General features: G+C 38.6%; 1 protein-coding gene across 3 annotated transcripts in view; it reads left to right on the plus strand.

Moving 5' to 3' along the window:
• The window catches only part of acbd6 (acyl-CoA binding domain containing 6), a 70,317-nt gene that overhangs the window by 13,219 nt on the left and 36,878 nt on the right, over positions 1-20,220 (plus strand). Inside the window, exons 5-6 of one of the 3 annotated variants that reach the window (XR_015496850.1) lie at positions 4,857-5,569; positions 14,930-16,696. Coding sequence is in view for 1 of the 3 variants with exons in the window: in NM_001025455.1 (NP_001020626.1) it covers positions 4,857-4,962; positions 18,321-18,410 (196 nt within the window). In the remaining 2 variants the exon portion in view is untranslated. 3 annotated transcript variants of the gene reach the window in all.

Below are 20,220 nucleotides of genomic sequence, written 5' to 3' on the forward strand. Positions count from 1 at the left end.
GTGGGTGGGCGGGTCAATCAATACAATTGGTTGGGTTTAGGGAAGGTGTAGAGTGGGTCATTCGATTGATCGGTCAGTCGTTCAGACAGTCAGTCGACAGCAGCCTCTGGTAGATTTACGCCAGAACAGCAGGCACGAATGGCACTCGCGAAAACAAAAACTGCAAAAAAAAATGTAGCTCCTGAGTTCTGGGACATATTTGGCACAGAAATTTATATAGTGAAACATTTTCAGAATGAGCCTGGATTGCAATTGTTACAATATTTATTCATCTTTGTTAATGTTATTGGAAATAAATTTGTACATCGTTCATTCAAGTTAACTCACGGTGCATATACTAGTGTTAACAAGCATGAATTTGGATTTTAATAATGCATTAGTAAATGTTGAGCTATGAATAATAAATGATGTACAAGTATTGTTCATTATTAGTTAATGTTAGTAAATACATTAACATCAACTGAGGAATCCTTATTGTAAAGTGTGACCAATGATCTTAAATAGATAGTCCTGCCCATTTTTTTATTTGCCCTATTGTCATTCCAAACCTTTATGACTTTCTTTATTCTGAGGAACAGAATTTTAAAGATTGTTAAAAGGACCAAAACATTTGATGTTGATCAAAAATGGTTATCAAAAGACAATAATGGGTGTCAATAGTTTTGAAAGATTTGATCCACTTCAAACATTGACTACTGTAAAATTTCGAAACTGTCTAATATGAAGTTTCACAGGTCTAATATACTTATTTATAATAGGTGTAATTTCTTCCTCAATTGTGTACATTTGACATAACCAAACAGTTTTTTGTGCTTTTGACCTATTGTATGTTTTGACAGCTGGCAGGAAAGATGCAATACAGTTTGATTGCACTACAAAAGATTATTTTCTTACTTGTATTTTTTTGTCTTGTTTCTAACCCAAATATCAAAAAATTATAAATCTAGAAGCATTTTCTAGACAAACAAAAATTGTCTTGTTTTAAAAAATAACATGCTAAAATTAAGTGAGTTTCCCTTAAAACAAGTAAAATAATCTGCCAACAAGCCAAGCAAAATAATATTGTATTTCAATTTAACAAGATTATTTTCACTTAGTTTAGACATATTTTTTCTTAAAACAAGTCTTAATGTAATAAATGCATTTGGTGCTGCCTTTCTGTTCATGCGCTTGATATCAGTGACCTACTAAAATACATAACAGGATTTTAAACTGACAAGGATTTAAAACCTGGTTCGAGTCCTGGCAGTGCCAGTTGGCATTTCTTTGTGGAGTTTGCATGTTTCCCTGTGTTTGCATAGGTTTCCTCTAGGTGCTCCAGGTTTCCCCACAATCCAAAGACATGCAGCAGGGCTCACAAAATCTGATCCCGTTTTTACAGTCGGGCAACCAAAAGCAGCGTGCCTGGCAGGCTATCTAGATACCTTACTGGGCACGGTGTAGATAGATTAAAACAATAGCCTCGGGACTTCAGGTTACCAGGTTTTGTGAGTCCTGTCCATCCTATATCATCCTATAGATGAATTGAATTAACTAAATTGGACACAGTGTATAGGTGTGAATGTGAGAGGGCATTCGCTGTGTAAAACAAGCTGGAATAGTTGGCGGTGCATTCCGCTGTGGCGAACCCTGGTAAATAAGGGTCTAAGCCGAAGGAAAATGAATGAATGAAGGATTTAAAAGTCACATTGACCATATGTTTGTTGACATCGAAGTAACCAGTGCACAAGCTGAAAGACTCCTCCCTCTTCTGGAACGGGAGGTGGGGAGCAGCAGCTTATTTGCATTTAAAGAGAGAGACATGCCTCAAATACAGGCATTTACAGCATGTTATGATGAGACTTCTAATGAGAATTTTCTTATATTTTGTAAAATGAGTGTTAAAGGACCTCTTCACTGTTTGCAGATTTATACAGAGTTTTACCTCCACTCTTCACTAAAGCCTCTTTTGTTTGGTCTTGTACTGCTCAGAAAATGTTGATCAAGCAGTGTGGAATGACGGAGTAGCTAGTGACCTTCCCAGCATCCTCAGCGGCATCACTGATGCCATGTCGTTTATCAGTGAGCTATTAATCAGGTGTAAGCACGCATATGTGAGCGTCGTGTGTGTGTGCGGGCTTCAGGAGCACAGGCCGGCATCAGTGTGACGAATGAGCAGTTTTATTGATTAGTTGCCCCGAGAGACGGATGATGCCCACATGGCACAGACACACTGGGTCACCGTAAAACCACACACACTCACATATTTATTCTTTTTTCCCACAAGTGAGAGAAGGCCAGGTTTACTGCACAAATATATGGGCATAAGCCACTTCAGATATGTTTTTTTATCATTTTTTGTCAAGATCAGTTTTTTGAGAGTTATTAGATGTGTTTGGTTAGGATAATAAGATCAGTATCAGAGACCTTCATGAATATAGTCCAAAAATAGGATTGTGATTGTCATAAATGTGACATGAAATCTTGAAACTTTAAAAATAACAATATTTATGATTTATTTATAACCCTCTTGCACATTCTGCCATATTACCTATTTATTATGTCATTTATTTTGCTTATGATTTTGTAAAAAAGCTAAATCTAGGATAAATGTACAACTTTATTAAACATTATAAATGCTTTGTCAAATTGTAATATATTGTCCAAAAGTAATTCATTGTATTTTATTTTTTGAAAATGTTTCAATGTATATTTTGTTCTGAAGAAAAAAAAAATTGTGCTGGGCAAAGATGTGTTTATATATTTAATAAGTATATGTGATACGCACACATACATAGAAGCAAACTATTCAAAACAATTTTGTTACATAGATATTTAAGTTAATATAGAATTTTAATCATATACATATAAGCTCACCGGCCACTTTATTAGTTACACCTTACTAGTACCAGGTTGGATCACTTTTGCCTTAATCCTTCATGGCATAGATTTAACAAGGTACTGGAAATATTCCTCAGAGATTTTGGTCAATACTGACATGATAGCATTATGCAGATGCTGCAGATTTGTCAGCTGCACATCCATAATGCGAATCTCCCGTTCCACCACATCTCAAAGGTGCTGGATTGAGATTTGGTGACTGTGGAGGCCATTTGAGTACAGTGAATTCATTGTCATGTTCAAGAAACCAGTCTTGAGATGATTCACGCTTTATGACATGGCGTGTTATCCTGCTGGAAGTAGCCATCGGAAGGTGGGGGTACACTGTGGTCATAGAGGTATGGACATGGTTAGCAACAATACTCAGGTAAGCTGTGGTGTTGACACAATGCTCAGTTGGTACTAATAGGCCCAAAGTGTGCCAAGAAACTGTCCCCCACACCATTACACCACCACCACCAGCCTGAACCATGAATATAAGGCAGGATGGATCCATGCTTTCATGTTGTTGATGATAAATTCTCACCCTACCATTCGAATTTTGCAGCAGAACTTGAGACTCATCAGACTAGGCAACATTTTTCTAATCTTCTATTGTCCAATTTTGGTGATCCTGTGTGAATTGTAGCCTCAGTTTCCTGTTCTTATCTGACAGGAGTTGCACCCGGTGTGGTCTTCTGTAGCCCATCCGCCTGAAGGTTCAACGTGTTTTGCGCTGAGAGATGCTCTTTTGCATACCTCGGTTGTAACGAGTGTTTATTTGAGTTACTGTTGCCTTTCTTTCAGCTCGAACCAGTCTGGCCATTCTCCTCTGACCTCTGGCATTAACAAGGCATTTGTTCCGACAGAACTCACTTCTTTTTCAGACCATTCTCTGTAAACCCTAGAGATGGTTGTGCGTGAAAATCCCAGTAGATCAGCAGATTCTTAAATACTCACACCGGCCTGTCTGGCACCAACAACCATGCCACTTTCAAAGTCACTTAAATCATGTTACTTCATCATTCTGATGCTCAGTTTGAACTGCAAGCAGATCTTCTTGACCATGTCTACACGCCTAAATGCATTGAGTTGCTGCTAAGTGATTGGCTGATTAGAAATTTACGTTAACGAGCAGTTGGACAGGTGTACCTAATAAAGTGGCCGGTGAGTGTATAATTTATATCTAAATACTAATAAACATTTTCTCTAATATACGCATGTGTATATTTATATAAGCGTAATAAATTTACACAATTTTTGGTGCATACATGTTTGGCACAACACACCTCTTTAAGTTATGCACAAAAGTGAATAATTGTAGTTTCAGACTTTTCTCCTAATGTGTTTTTACAATATTTATATATTTTCAGTGCATTGATGCCATATCATTGAATTAGTCAGTACTGGAGTGATTGACTGGCAGATATCAGTTCTTGTGAGGTTGTCCAGTCTGTCAGTATGCTGTAACGAGAGTGAGGGGCCACCACACAATAGGGCTCCGAATGCAATTAATCTGCCATCCTGGATGGGCAAGAGGGGCAGGGGTAAATCTCTTAATGAGATTTCTCAAACCAACTGTACCTCATCCCCTGTATAACCCGTTTCTTTCTCTCCCTCTCGCTCTCTGCCTGGCTTGGCCCAAATGCCACAAGGTGATTAGAGAGGGAGATAATTAAAATGGGTGTGGTGAGCGCCTGGCGTGTGTGTGTGTGTGTGTGTGTGTGTGTGTGTGTGTGTGTGTGTTACTATGAGACGCTGCCAATAACATAATATTTGCTTCAAATCCCTAAAATAAATTCATCCTGAGTGATCAAACTGAAATATTTATTGTTACAGTCCCCAAAATTGGATCAACTTGTTGCTTATTGCTTTTGACTGATTTAATGCTGTTTATTCTTTAGTTGACTTCTGTGCCGTTTTTTGTTTTGTTTTTTAATGTTTGGTGTGATCATCGCTTTTGTAAATGATTTATTTTTTGTTGTGTTTGACTTTAGGGAAGAGGACAAAAACATTTTCGACTACTGTCGAGAGAACAACATCGAACACGTCAGCAAGGCCATCAGCTCCAAGACAGTGGACGTAAACACAAGAGACGAAGAGGTAGGATTTATTAAAAAAAAACGAATACTCAAATGTATTTATGATACTGAAGTTTGAAATGTTTCTCAAACAGCATATACTTACTCCATTACCTACCATCAGGGCCATTTATATTGAAGTTGATATTTAGCCCCACCATTTTGGAGTTTTTGTTTCCCAGTGATGGGTTGCAGCTGGAAGGGCATCCGCTGCATAAAACATATGCTGCATAAATTGGCGGTTCATTCCGTTGAAAAGAAAATAAATGAATGAATATTGGTATATGGTAACATCTAGTTTTTTTGGGGGGTGGGTTGTTAGTCCAACACTCAACCCCCAACCTGGAAATCACAGAATTCACAGAATTTCTACAAAGTATGTTGTATACTACAAACACGCACACATTCATAACGCATGTTTATTTTTTTAGTTTAAAATATAAAAAAGGTTTACAGATGGACATTTTTCTGATCCCATAACTTGGTGGTCAGTTGTTCTGGAAAATATAAACAGATGTTTCAATATAATGTTAACATAAACAGTTGATGTGAATTATTAGCCACCCTTTTATTTTTTTCTTCTTTTTTAAATAATTTCCAAATGATGTGAACAGAGCAAGGAAAGGGGGGCTGGGGGGCTAATAATTTTGACTTCAACTTTACTTTCTATGTGAATTTATGTTTTGAGTTTTTACTGCAAACGTCACATCCATAACGCTGGAATTGCTCATTACTAATTATTACTGTTACTATTATTATTTTCTAAAGCATCATATTACATAAAAACTGTGTTAATGGCTGCTAAAATACAGCTTTGCCATAAAAGAAACTTTAAAACATATATTAAAATTAAACATTTATTTTAAATTGCAGTAATATCTCATAATATTACCGTTTCTACTTTAATTTTAAATGAATAATTGCATTTGGTGAGTGTAAAAATTACAAGAAAGACTTGCTGATCCCAAACTTTTGACAGTAGTTGTAAAGATTTTTATTATTATATAATATTTATTTAGGGCCACATGGTGGCTCAGTGGTTAGCAACTGTTGCCTCACAACAAGAAGGTCGCTGGTTCAAGTCCTGGCTGGGTTAGTTGGCATATCTGTGTGGAGTTTGCATGTTCTCCTCGTGTTGGCGTGTGTTTTCTCTGGGTGCTTCGATTTCCCCCACAGTCCAAAAACATGCGCTACAGGTGAATTGAATAAACTAAATGATCTGTAGTGTATGTGTGTGAATGATAGTGTCTGGGTGTTTCCCAGTGATGGGTTGCAGCTGGAAGGGCAACCACTGCGCAAAACATATGCTGGATAAGTTTGCAGTTCATTCCGCTGTGGCGACCCCAGATTAATAAAGGGACTAAGCCGAAAAGAAAATGAATCAATAAATGAATGAAATTGTCCGTAGTGTATAAGTTTGCAGTTCATTCCGCTGTGGCAGCCCCTGATAAATAAAGGAACTAAGCAGAAGGAAAATGAATGAATGAATAAATGAATGAATGTTTACTTATTCACTGCGCATAAGTAAATTCAAAACCACTGATCTGTGTGACTGAAGCGTTTGTTTTGTCAAGTGAACAAATACCCTGTTATTTTTGTAGGGCCCTGTGAATCAGAGCTCAGCCTCTTTCTGTTACTTTTCTCTTATTCTCTGCGTTAAAGAGATCAGTCCTCTGCATTTCCCACATGGCTAAAACCTCCAAAGGTCACTGGATGCACCATCCATCCGCTCATCCCATTTTTATTCATGTACCATCGTGACCAACTGGCCTGTTTGCTTTCTTTCAGCTCTGCAATTCTGAAAGTGGGGAAGCAGTTGGCTCTCCATCAGGTTGGCCAGATGGCAGCCTTTGTCAATCCACCATTGTTCTTCTGTCTGCTGCAGTTCAGCAGATTTACCTCTAGAGGGCACTAGTGAATTTGAAAATCTACTGCGTAGACTTGGCCTGAAAAAACCTACTAGTGTCAGTGTAACAATAGAGTAGACAGATCACAGTGCGCCTCCAGAATACTGATTAATTGTCATTTTAAATATTTTAGATTTCAAACAAGTAGATTGTATCCATTTGTCAACAAGACATTTCTAATCATTTCTAATCAGCCGCCCAGTAATAAATATACCTTTTAAAATCACATAATAGAGTAGAATATCTAATAAATACAAATAGTATTTCAGAATACACTCTGCTCCACACTAGCATCATGTCTAGACCGATTATGTCCTCTTGCATCCAGGCCAGCCCGTGCCAGTCCTCCTGCACCCTGGCTCTCGGATGCTCTCCGTGAGCATCGCTCAAAACTTCGGGCTGCAGAGAGAATTTGGCGGAAAACTAAAAATCCTGCACATCTCTTAACATACCAAACTCTTCTGTCCTCTTTCTCAGCTGAGGTTAATTCTGCAAAGCAGACGTATTACCGTCTGAAAATCAACAATGCCACTAATCCTCGCCTACTTTTTAAAACATTTTCCTCCCTCCTCTATCCTCCTCCTCCACCCGCATCCTCCACACTTACTACTGATGACTTTGCTACATTCTTCTGCACCAAAACTGCAAAAATCAGTGCTCAATTTGCTGCACCTACAACAAACACGCAAGATACAACACCAACACCACACACACTCACCTCTTTTTCTCAGCTCTCTGAGTCTGAGGTGTCCAAACTTGTGCTATCTAGCCATGCAACCACCTGTCCACTCGATCCCATTCCCTCTCATCTCTTGCAAGCCATCTCTCCTGCAGTCATACCAACACTGACTCACATAATTAACACATCTCTTGACTCTGGTTTATTCCCCACTACATTTAAGCAGGCTAGGGTAACCCCACTGCTAAAGAAACCCAACCTGGACCATACGCTACTTGAAAACTACAGACCAGTATCCCTGCTTCCATTCATGGCCAAGATTCTGGAGAAAGTAGTGTTCAATCAAGTCCTGGACTTTCTTACTCAAAACAATCTCATGGACAACAAGCAATCCGGCTTTAAGAAAGGCCACTCAACTGAGACTGCCCTGCTCTCGGTCGTGGAGGATCTCAGACTGGCTAAAGCAGACTCTAAATCATCAGTCCTCATTTTGCTGGACTTGTCAGCTGCTTTTGACACTTTCAACCACCAGATCCTGCTATCTACGCTTGAGTCACTGGGCGTTGCGGGCACTGTTATACAATGGTTTAGATCTTATCTCTCTGACAGGTCATTCAGGGTGTCTTGGAGGGGAGAGGTGTCCAACCTACAGCATCTAAACACTGGGGTACCTCAAGGCTCTGTTCTTGGGCCACTTCTCTTCTCCATCTACACATCATCTCTAGGACCAGTCATCCAGAGACATGGATTCTCCTACCACTGCTATGCTGATGACACCCAGCTATACCTCTCTTTTCATCCTGATGATCCCTCGGTTCCAGCTCGTATCTCAGCCTGCCTGTTGGATATTTCACACTGGATGAAAGATCATCATCTTCAGCTGAACCTCGCAAAAACGGAAATGCTTGTAGTTTCTGCCAACCCGACTCTACACCATAACTTTTCAATCCAGATGGATGGGGCAACCATTACTGCATCCAAAATGGTGAAAAGCCTTGGAGTAACGATTGATGACCAACTAAACTTCTCTGACCACATTTCTAGAACTGCTCGATCGTGCAGATTTGCACTCTATAACATCAGAAAGATCCGACCCTTCTTATCTGAACATGCAGCTCAACTCCTTGTTCAAGCTCTTGTTCTCTCCAAACTGGATTACTGCAACTCTCTACTAGCTGGGCTTCCAGCTAACTCTATCAAGCCTCTTCAACTGCTCCAGAATGCAGCAGCACGAGTTGTCTTCAATGAACCTAAACGAGCACATGTCACTCCGCTGCTAGTCCGTTTGCACTGGCTGCCAGTTGCTGCTCGCATCAAATTCAAAACTCTGATGTTTGCCTACAAAGTGACTTCTGGCCTAGCACCTTCTTATCTGCACTCACTTCTGCAGATCTATGTGCCCTCCAGAAACTTGCGTTCTGTGAATGAACGTCGCCTCGTGGTTCCATCCCAAAGAGGGAAAAAATCACTTTCGCGAACGCTCACGCTCAATCTGCCCAGTTGGTGGAATGAACTCCCTAACTGCATCAGAACAGCAGAGTCACTCGCTATTTTCAAGAAACGACTAAAAACTCAACTATTTAGTCTCCACTTCACTTCCTAAGCTGCAATTGCCTCTTTGAATATCACACTAATTGTACAAAAAAAAAAAAAAAAAAAAAAAAAAAAAAACTACTAACACTTCCCTTCTTAGACTTTACAGACCTGAAACTTGCCTTTAGTACTTATTCATTGTTGCTCTTAGTTGTGTAAATTGCTTCCTTGTCCTCATTTGTAAGTCGCTTTGGATAAAAGCGTCTGCTAAATGACTAAATGTAAATGTAAATGTAGATAAAATGTCAGAAACGTAAAATTTGTCCTTTAACAGATAAAAAAAAAACTTCTGACAATCACTTATTAAAATACTTTTAATTTTGTTATAGTTGATTGGGGCTTTATTCCGCTGTGGTGACTCCAGATTATTAAAGGGACTAAGCCGAAAAGAAAATGAATAAATAATTTATACTTTTAGCTTTTTCATTCATTCATTTTCCTTCGGCTTAGACTCTTTATTTATCAGGGGTCGCCACAGTGAACAGCCAACTTATCCAGCATATGTTTTATACAGAGGATACCCTTTCAGCTGCAACCCAGTACTGGGAAACATCAATAAATAATCCTTTACACACATACACTAAGGCCAATTTAGTTTATTAAATTCACCTCCAGCGCATGTCTTTGGACTATGGGGGAAACCCACGCCAACACAGGGAGAACATGCAAACTCCACAAAGAAATGCCAACTAACCCAGCCGGGACTCGAACCAGTGACCATCTTGCTGTGAGACAAAATTGCTTACCACTGAGCCACTGTGTCACCCCTTCTAGTTTTTTATATTTATTCATTCATTTTCTTTTCGGCTTAGTCCTTTATTAATCTGGGGTCGCCACAGCGGAATAAACTGCCAACTTATCCAGCATATGTTTTACACAGAGGATGCCCTTCCATCTACAACCCATCACTGGGAAACATCCATACTCACTCATTCATACTCATACACTACGGACAATTTAGCCTATCCAATTCACCTGTACTGCATGTCTTTGGACTGTGGGGGAAACCGGAGCACTCGGAGAAAACCTACGCAAACACGGGAAGAACATGCAAACTCCACACAGAAATGCCAACTGACCTAGCCGAAACTCAAACGAGCAACCTTCTTGCTGTGAGGCGAAAGTGCAAACCACTGAGCCACCCTTTTAGCTTTTTATACATATTTATTTATTAATTTTTATATATATTTATAATTTGTTGAAATTATTTAGTTTTAATTTAAACTAAAGTAAAATTAAAATGTTAAATTCTATTTCACTATTAAATGGTCACATTTACAATAAGGTTTTATTAGTCATTAATGGTTAAACTATTAGTATATATAACAATTAGTAATGGTTAAATATTATTAATTGATTAAAAATAATTAATATTATAAATACTTGTACATTTTTCATATCTATATGTAAACAATAATTATAGTAGATTATGTATAAGTAATAAATCTCAGTCCAGATTTTTTGGGGGTGTCTTGATTGCGCTAGTAGTTTGTGTGCTTCCAGCTCAAGGTCAGAGCTATGAGGAATGAGGTGGTGTTTCTGACCTGTAGCCGCGGCTGTCTCTAACTCACTGCAGTATTGAGACGTGACGCATTCGCTCTGCTCTCAACATAATGCCGTTTGATGTTTTCAGCAGAGGCTGTTGCCAGTGCTTTAATTTGGGCTGAGATGAGCTTCATGGCTGCCATTTGACCTCCTGCAGGTCGGGTGCCTCTGCCCAGGGTCAAATACATTACCCTAAATGTACAAGAGCACCCAAGCGCAGAGCAGTGAGGAAATAATCTCACCGATGATGATGACAATACATCAGAATAAACTGGAGTTATTCTAGGTGGTGGTTGGAGAACAGAAGGGTGCATGGACCTGGTGAAGAACCACAGCGGTTATGCTTTAACGCTGCACTTCCAGGACCCAACACTGAAGATTTAAAAATTTTTTGCACTTTTTTTCAAATGTAAACTTCATATTTCTGAAATTAAGTCAGACTGGCTTTATTAATTTAGGTCAAATTATCTAAAAGAATAAGTAAACTTAATTTGTCCAGATTAGGCTTGGGCGGTAATAATGTAATATGGTATACCGCTGGATCTAAAAATAGCAACGTGTCAGTTACAATCCCGTTTATAAAAAAACAATGCACTTAAACAGGAGACAAGTATTAAATAATAAATATTATTTATTTAATGCCTACAAATGCGTATGGGTGATTGTCATCACGGGACAGTGTGGAGGAGAGAGAGCTGAGGTAAGATGGCGAGTCGTGCATCAAGTGACCTGCAGTTTGGCAGTATTTCCGGTTTCGACCGAACAAGAAGGGAGATGTGGTAAATACGAACTAGAGGTCTGCATTCCCGCTGCTGTACTGCGGGAGCCGCGGGACCCGACCAGATTTCTTGCGATGCTGGAATAAGTTTCTGAATAAAGCGCGGTTTCCCAGAGATGGGTGGCGGCTGGAAGGGCATCCGCTGCGTAAAAACGTGCTGGATAAGTTGGCGGTTCATTCCGCTGTGGTGACCCCGGATTAATAAATAGACTAAACCGACAAGAAAATGAATGAATAAAGCGCGGGAGCGGTCTGTAACTCTGGTGTAATTTGAAAGGGAGTCGGCGCGCCGTCTAACAATATTGCTCCCGACCATGCGTGCATCCGTGTGGATGCTGTTTATATGTGTGTGTGTGTGAATGAGAGAGAGGGTGATGCTGTGTGTCGCTTGGTGCTCTATGTATGTATATGTGTGTGTTTGTGTGTGTGCGCGCGTGCGTGCGTGTGTGCGTGCGTGCGTGAACATGAGCATCCCACGCAGATCTCTAAAACACACAAGACAAACAGGTGACTGCAAACCTAAGATCGCATATACGGTCTTCAGTTTCTGAATGGTTTAGGCACAAGCCAACAGTTTAGTGATGCTGTCTGAGCCTTAATTCATACTTTTTTTTTATTAAAATAGGCAAGAGGTTTGACGGTATCAAAATTTGGATACCACCCAAGCCTAGTCCAGATAGACTAAAGGAGGGTGCCCAAACATTTTCTTATGAAGCCAAAAACCAAACTTGATTGAGGATAGTGGGCTGAAGGTATATATAGGTGCCATGGGTAATTTCCTAATTTTTTTTATTTTTATAATGTTTAAAAATAACTACAAAACGGCGACGCAGTAGGTAGTGCTGTCGCCTCACAGCAAGAAGGTCGCTGGTTCGAGCCCCGGCTGGATCAGTAGTCATTTCTGTGGGGGAAATACATGCATGTTCTCCATGTGTTGGCGTGGGTTTCCTCCGGGTGCTCCCCCACAAGTCCAAAGACATGCAGTACAGTTGAATTGGGTAAGCTAAAATTGACCGTAGTGTATGTGTGTGAATGAGAGTGTATGTGTTTCCCAGAGATGGGTTGCAGCTGGAAGGGCATCCGCTGTGTAAAACATATGCTGGATAAGTTGGCGGTTCATTCCGCTGTGGCGACCTCAAATTATTAAAGGGACTAAGCCGAAAAGAAAATGAATGAATGAATAATGCTTTTTGTCATTTATTTGTGATTCAGATGGAGTTAAAGCTAACACATGCACCTATAACAGACACAAAAACCACAGTGATGTGCTTTTCATAAGTGTTTTTCTCCTGGTTTGTTATGTCATCTATATAGTGTTCTTTTTTTCTGTTGTATTGTAATGGAGATATCTGTAATGCCCTGCAGTGGACAGGTCCACACACGCCTCCGACAGACACGAGCCCCTTCGCCCGAACAAAAGAGGGCAGGACTCATTTGTGCAAATGTCCCAAGAATTTCTAGCTTTCCTTTTCTGTGTGTGTTTGTGCTGGAGCAGCCCCATCAATTACAGCCAATTGAGCCGGCAGTTCTCCACCCTCTTTGGCAAGGACATTGTAAAGCCCGAGCTTTGCTATTCATCTGTGCTGAGCCCTGCTTAATGTAGAGTTCATGCCTGTCACACTTAATCCAGACCTCGCACACGGGACAGGAAGGTGGAATCTGGGGGATTTCTGTATCTTTACTCTTTCTAGAGCTCTTCCTCTTTCTTCAAGGAAATTGACGATGCTGATGTAGGTTTTTTCCTGAGGGTAAGCTGTGTTTGCTGACACATTGTCAATCAAAGCAGGCGTCTTGTTGGAATGAATGAGACATTTTTATATCTCATATGCACACTGGACATTATTTGATTTAAAGAATAGTAAGCAGTAATATTGGTTATTTTATAGTATATAATTTATTCCTGTGATGGCAATGCTGATTTTTCAGAATCTGATATTTAGGCCAAATGATGCTTCACAAATAGTTTTAATATGTTCATATCCTGCTTAAGAAACACTGATTTTTATTTTTAAGGCTTAAATACACATACAAAAATGGCTATAATATGAAATGGCCAAATCATGACAGTAGCTACCTCAATACAATTAGCTACCATTTTGGGTGTTTTTGTAACAGTTGGTTAATTACTGTTAATTAGCCTACCATAAATCTGACATTATGTAAAGTCTTACGGCAGGCGTGTCCAAACTACGGCCCGCGGGCCATCTGCGGCCCGCAATTAGTTTTGTGGCGGCCCGCGAGGGTTTTTATAAATATCAATAGAATCTGGCCCGCTATACAAAAATGAACGTAATTCAATAAATAACCACTGGGTATCGCTATTACATGCATTCAATTAAGCAGCAGTTCTTGTTATGATATATCTATCTGTCTGTCTGTCTGTCTGTCTGTCTATCTATATACACACAGTTGAAGTCTGAATTATTAGCCCCTCTTTGATTTATTTCTTCTTTTTTAAATATTTCCCAAATGATGTTTAACAGAGCAAGGACATTTTCACAGTATGTCTGATAATATTTTTTCTTCTGGAAAAAGACTTATTTGTTGTATTTCGGCTAGAATAAAAGCGGTTTTAATTTTTTTATGAACCATTTAAGGTCAAAATTATTAGCCCTTTAAGTCTTCAGAACAAACCATTGTAATAAAATAACTTGCCTAATTACCTTAACTTGACTAGTTGACTTGATTAACCTAGTTAAGCCTTTAAATGTCACTTTAAGCTGTATAGAAGTGTCTTAACAATATCTAGTCAAATATTATTTACTGTCATCATGGCAAAGATAAAATAAATCAGTTATTAGAAATGAGTTACTAAAACTAATATGTTTAGAAATGTGTGGAAAAAAAATCTTCTCTCCGTTAAACAGAAATTGGGGGAAAAAAAATAAACGGGGGCTAACAATTTAGGGGGGCTAACAATTCTGACTTCAACTGTGTGTGTGTATATATATATATATATATATATATATATATATATATATATATATATATATATATATATGTATATGTATATATATATATATATATATATATATATATATATATATATATATATATATATATATGCGTGTCTGTGTGATGTATGTAAAATTTGGCCCGCGACAACGTTGTTTTTTTTGCATCTGGCCCTCGGCCCAAAAAGTTTGGACACCCCTGTCTTACGGTCTCCTACATCAAATACTGCAGGGTTGGCAGGGATGCTATCACCTAGCATCAAATGTATAATAAATGATTTATTTTATCTTTGCCATGATGACAATAAATAATATTTGACTAGATATTTTTTAAGACACTTCTATACAGCTTAAAGTGACATTTAAAGGCTTAACTGGGTTAATTAGGTTAACTAGGCAGGTTAGGGTAATTAGGCAAGTTATTGAATAACAATGGTTTGTTCTGTAGACTATCGAAAAAATATAGCTTAATGGGGCTAATAATTTTGACCTTAAAATGGTGTTTAAAAATGAAAAACTGCCTTTTATTCTAGCCGAATAAAGCAAATAAGACTTTCTCCTGAAGAAAAAATGTCATTAGGCATACTGTGAACATTTTCTGAATCTGTTAAACATCATTAGGGAAACATTTAAAGAATAAAAAAAAATTTGAAGAGGGGCTAATAATTCTGAACTCAACTGTGTGTGTGCGTGTGTGTGTGTGTGTGTGTGTGTGTGTTTGTGTGTGTGTGTGTGTGTGTGTGTGTGTGTGTGTGTGTGTGTGTGTGTGTGTGTGTGTGTGTGTGTGTGTGTGTGTGTGTGTGTGTGTGTCCGTCAGTCAAACAGAAATTGGGGGGAAAAAAAAACAGGGCAGGGGCTAATAATTCTTACTTCAACTGTATATATAAGTAGTAATTGAACTGTAATACACTAAAAAATGTTTGTCTAATATGGTAGGGTTGTATGCTAAACTAGTATTGTCTAGACAGACATAGCCATTTGAATTCTGAATAAGCCAAATAGGCTCAACACACCTGTTTACTGTTGTAGTAACCACTTTCTAGCTTAAGTTCATTTTTTGTTTCCATGGATTAAATGTTCTAAATTTCACATAAAAATTCACATATTTTACCATCTGAATCAATAAATGTGAAAAATATACAAGCCAACACATGACAAAATGTGTACATTTATTAAGTGGTTCAATCACTGTATTTAGTCCTGTCTGTGCAAGACTGTATGGTATAGTTATTATAGTTAAAATATAGTTAAGGCCACATGCACTGTAGCGTGTTTTGTATTGGTAATTCATTTAGAAATAAAAATAGTGAAATGTTCGTTAAGAGTTACATTTTCAGGAAAACCTGATTGCTCCTGTATGACATTGGGTACAAGTGATACACATGTATTTATATAGCAAAGAACTGCAAATAAGCAGATATTATAACAATTATAGATAAACACACACCTTGTTCTCTCGCTCTGCACAGCTGTGGTTTGCTAATCAAATGAAAAATAAAAGATGGGGAAGAGCCGAATTCAGTTGCCGTTTTACATATCAAATTTAAAGGGGACTGAGGTGGTAATTTAGTGTACAGTTTATGAGCTAATCTCATAAGTTTTAGGGGAGGCTGCAGCCTATATGTCTACCTAGCTCCCCTAAAACTAGGCATAGGCCTAGCAGTGCCCATGCTCAAGTTCAAGTGGTATTTGTAAGGAATTGGATGCAAGCAGAATATGGTTTGTATAGCATACAGTGCCATCTGCCATCGATTCAAGAGAGAATATCCATGTATTTTTTTTAAATTGCAGAATTGATTTCTTGAATGATTTTTTGCTACAGCTCTACTGTGTTTACCTGGTATTAACATGCGTTCAAAATCACTTTTGTGGCCACTTGTGTTTGAGTTTATTTTCATAATCACATGTTCGGCCATCTTTTGCGGCAGTTTGAATATTACAAAACACTACAAAAAGTGTTTGCACAACAGATGCAATCAAATGTGATTCTGGCTACCTGTAGAACATTTGAGACTCCGATTACACTGTATTTAGTTTGTTTTTCTACTAGTGAACAGATTAGCAAAGCATACCAGGTTTAAATGTTTAATTCTTTTTCATTTCAACTGCATTAAAAACATGTTCAGAAACCATGATATTATCACGGTACCACATCCAAAATGCTACGCCTATTTGTTTAGCAAAGACTGTGGATTGCGAGAATGGAGCATCTTGGGAGGAGAGTAGGAGAAAAGAAAAATGTTTGGCTATATCTCTGATGAAAATTTGACAAACAGTCCTGGGGACACCCTCTTCTCTACAAAAAAAGAAGAAAAAAAACTTGTGGTGTAAGGCTTTAGACTGCCTCATAAATATCAATTTTAACATGCAGCAGTGGCGATCGATATCATTTCAGCCATGGAATACGACTTAAGGAGTCGCCTTTATCTAATTGGCCTTCACTGAAAAATGAACTCTGCGGCCTTGATAGGGACGAGCGGCTTCAGGCCTGCGCTGCTGATCAAGGGTCTACTCTCTTTTTGTCCCCGCAAACACATCAATCACTGCTAAAGAGTCTCCCGTCCCACTGCAATTTGTTTCTGGAGCGCCCGTGATCTTTCCCTCCCACAATGCCCTTCTCCCTCGCCTGCTCGGTGGCCAGAGAAGAACTCATCCTGTCAGCACGTCATTAAATAGTTGGGTCTAAAGGCTCTGAGTTATAAATTGTTGTGCATAATTTATTTTTTCTGGAGGGGAGAAATCTATTGTGAAGTTAACTTTATAGAGGTCTGCATAACAAAAGGGAATAGATGAATGTGTTAGGGGTGAGGAGGGATTCATCCATCTGAAGGAGTCCACCGATGCATTGTGTGGTCAGTAGACGTGTCTATGGTTCGTAGGTTGCAGAGGTCTTTAGTAAATATGTGATTGAATTGAACATTAAATATTCTGCACGCCTCTTGGCTTCTGCTCTTTTTTTCTACATATTAAAGCCAAAATGAGAATTTATTAAATAAATGTATCTGGACACTAAGGTTTTTTTTTTTGCACTACAACTGATGATCAATAGTAAAAATTAAACATTTTGCCTCTTCCCAACAGGGAAAACCAGCAACAATGCATGATTATATGGTGTCTTGGCTTTGCAATCAAAGAATGTCATTATAATGGAAGTCAATGGGGCAAAAACAACCACCAACATAATGAAAGGGTAGTACATATTTAACATTTTCAAAGCATTTACCCTAAATATGTTTCAAAATAAGGTTTGTTGTCAAAAAATCATCCCATTTGCTGAAACACAGATAAAGTTGTGGCCAAATTAAGACTAAAAATTAGCCCAGAATGGATGAAAACATAATCAACAGCACACAAGGGTTAAAAATTATGCACTCACTCACATTGCTTACTTATTCCAATTTTTCTCCACAGTGGAATGAACCACCAATTACTCTAGAAGTGCATCCTCTGCATAAAAACAAATTCCAGTCACAACCCAGCACTGGAAAACACCCATACATGCTCTCATTCACACGCACTCGGGCCAATTTTATTAATTAATTCATTTTTCTTTGGCTTAGTTCCTTATTTATCAGGGGTCGCCACAGCGGAATGAACCACCAACTATTCCAGCATGTGTTTTAAGCAGCAGATGCCCTTCCAGCCACAACTCAGTACTGGGAAACACTCTAGCATTCACACACATACACTTAAACAGTAAGGTCAAATTTGTTTTACCAATTCACATCTACTGCATGGTTTTAGACTGTGGGGCAACTGGAGCACCCGGAGGAAACCCACGTGAACACAGGCAGATCATGGAAACTCCACACAGCCTCAAACCAGCAACCGTCGCTGTGGGGCAGCAGTACTAACCACTGAGCCACCTCGCCACCCTTTTTTTTGAAACTCTGTTATGATAATAAATGATTTTTGTGTGTGCAGGGCCGAGCTCTCCTGCACTGGGCGTGTGACAGGGGCCATAAAGACCTGGTGTCTCTTCTCCTGCAAAATAATGCTGATATCAATAGTCAGGTGAGTCTGTAAACACATTTGGTTCAGTTCTTTTGATGATACATTTGTTTTTCACAGTGGTTTTCAATACTGCCATTGTACAACAAAACCAAAGAAAAAGGCTTTTTATTACTTACATTTGCCAATAAAACTAGCAAACTTTAAAAAAAAAAAAAAAAAAAAGGTTATTGGTTGGGCATTGGTGTTTTTATAATTTGAGAAAAGTGAAGAGTAAAGAATTCCTACAACACGCACAAACAAAATCTGCTGCAAAGAGACACATTTATAAAGTCTCCATTGAACTAAAATGAGCTCGCTGTGACTATAATGAGGAAAAAAACAAGGTATGTTTGGGTTTTTCTTTCATTTATAGTCGCATGTTATGACATGATGTCACTTTAGGTTTGTTTAGATGTTTTTGGTCAGTGTTGCATTCATATTTTAGTAAATCTACTCTAAGGTTTGTTGGGAATTAGACAGATAAGGGGTCTTGTTTAACTTATTTGGCTCACACAAAGTTGGCTGGCTCTCACATGGTTGCCCACTGAAGCTAAGCAGGGCTGCACCCGGTCAGTACCAAGATGGGAGACCACACAGATAAGCTAGGTTGCTGCCGGAAGTGGCTTTAATGAGGCCAGCGGGGGGCGCTCAACCTGCGATCTTTGTGGGTCCTAATGCCCCATTCACATGGGGCTTCAGCGTCAACGCTTGATAGAGGGTGTGTCTAAAGTTGGGGCTGATGCGATCGTCATTGTAGCGTCAGCCAATGAATTAAGTCAGCAATAGGCCACTTTCTGAGCTGGTGTATTTGCATACAGCATTCTGATTGGCTGACACTTCCGTTGACGCTTGAAAAGTTGAGCAAGTCCCAACTTCTGCAGCAAGCAACGCCTCTGAAGCGGCGCCAACGGATCCACAATGCAGTTCGGCTACGCCTGACGACACCCATTCAAAGTAAATGGGAAGCGTTGAAGCTGACGCCCCGTGTGAATGAGGCGTAACGGCCCAGTATATGGAAGGGGACTCTATAGTGAGCGCCGTCTGTCGGATGAGACGTTAAACCGAGGTCCTATCTCTCTGTGGTCATTAAAAGGATGCCTTTCCAAAAAGAGTAGGGTTTAACCAAACTTGCCTACTAGACTTTGTCTATCGTGGACTCCAAACCATCCCCATATCATAATTGGCTTCATCACTGTCTCCTCTCCACCAATCAGCTGTTGTGTGGTCTGGCACAATATGGCTGCCGTCGCGTCATCCAGCTGCACACTGGTGGTGGATGAGGAGATTCCCCAAAATGTGTAAACACTTTGAGTGTCCAGAAAAGCGCTATATAAATGTAAGAAGTATTATTAAGGTGTAATGTTGCAATTATCTTAATTCACTTGCTGCATTTAAAATGAATTAATTATGTTGTTTTTTTTGCCCTAATTTAAAATGTCAACCATTTATTGGTTATCTTCAGGCAAAGTAAAAACAGTAAGTAATTAAAATATAGTAATAAAAATATTTTTTTACTTGAAATAAAGCTAACAAAAGTATAAATAATTAGTAAATATTGAAGAGAAAATATATATAAAAATAAACATTAATTTTATTTTAGCCAGGTTGCCAAGAAATTATTTCAGATTGTCATATAGTTTTTTTTTTTTTTTTTGTGGCATTATAACTAATACTATACTGGCAAATTAAAGCAAACTAAATTATTACAAATGATTCAGCAAAGTTATTAACAATTCATTTAAAATTTCAATTAAAACAGAAAATTTAAAATCAGAAGATTATACAAAAAATGAAACTAAAACTTAAATAGTATAAACTTAAAAGTGGTAAT

This window comes from Danio rerio, chromosome 8 (assembly GCF_052040795.2).
Source record: "Danio rerio strain M-AB ecotype USA chromosome 8, GRCz13ab, whole genome shotgun sequence".
Lineage (NCBI taxonomy): Eukaryota > Metazoa > Chordata > Actinopteri > Cypriniformes > Danionidae > Danio > Danio rerio.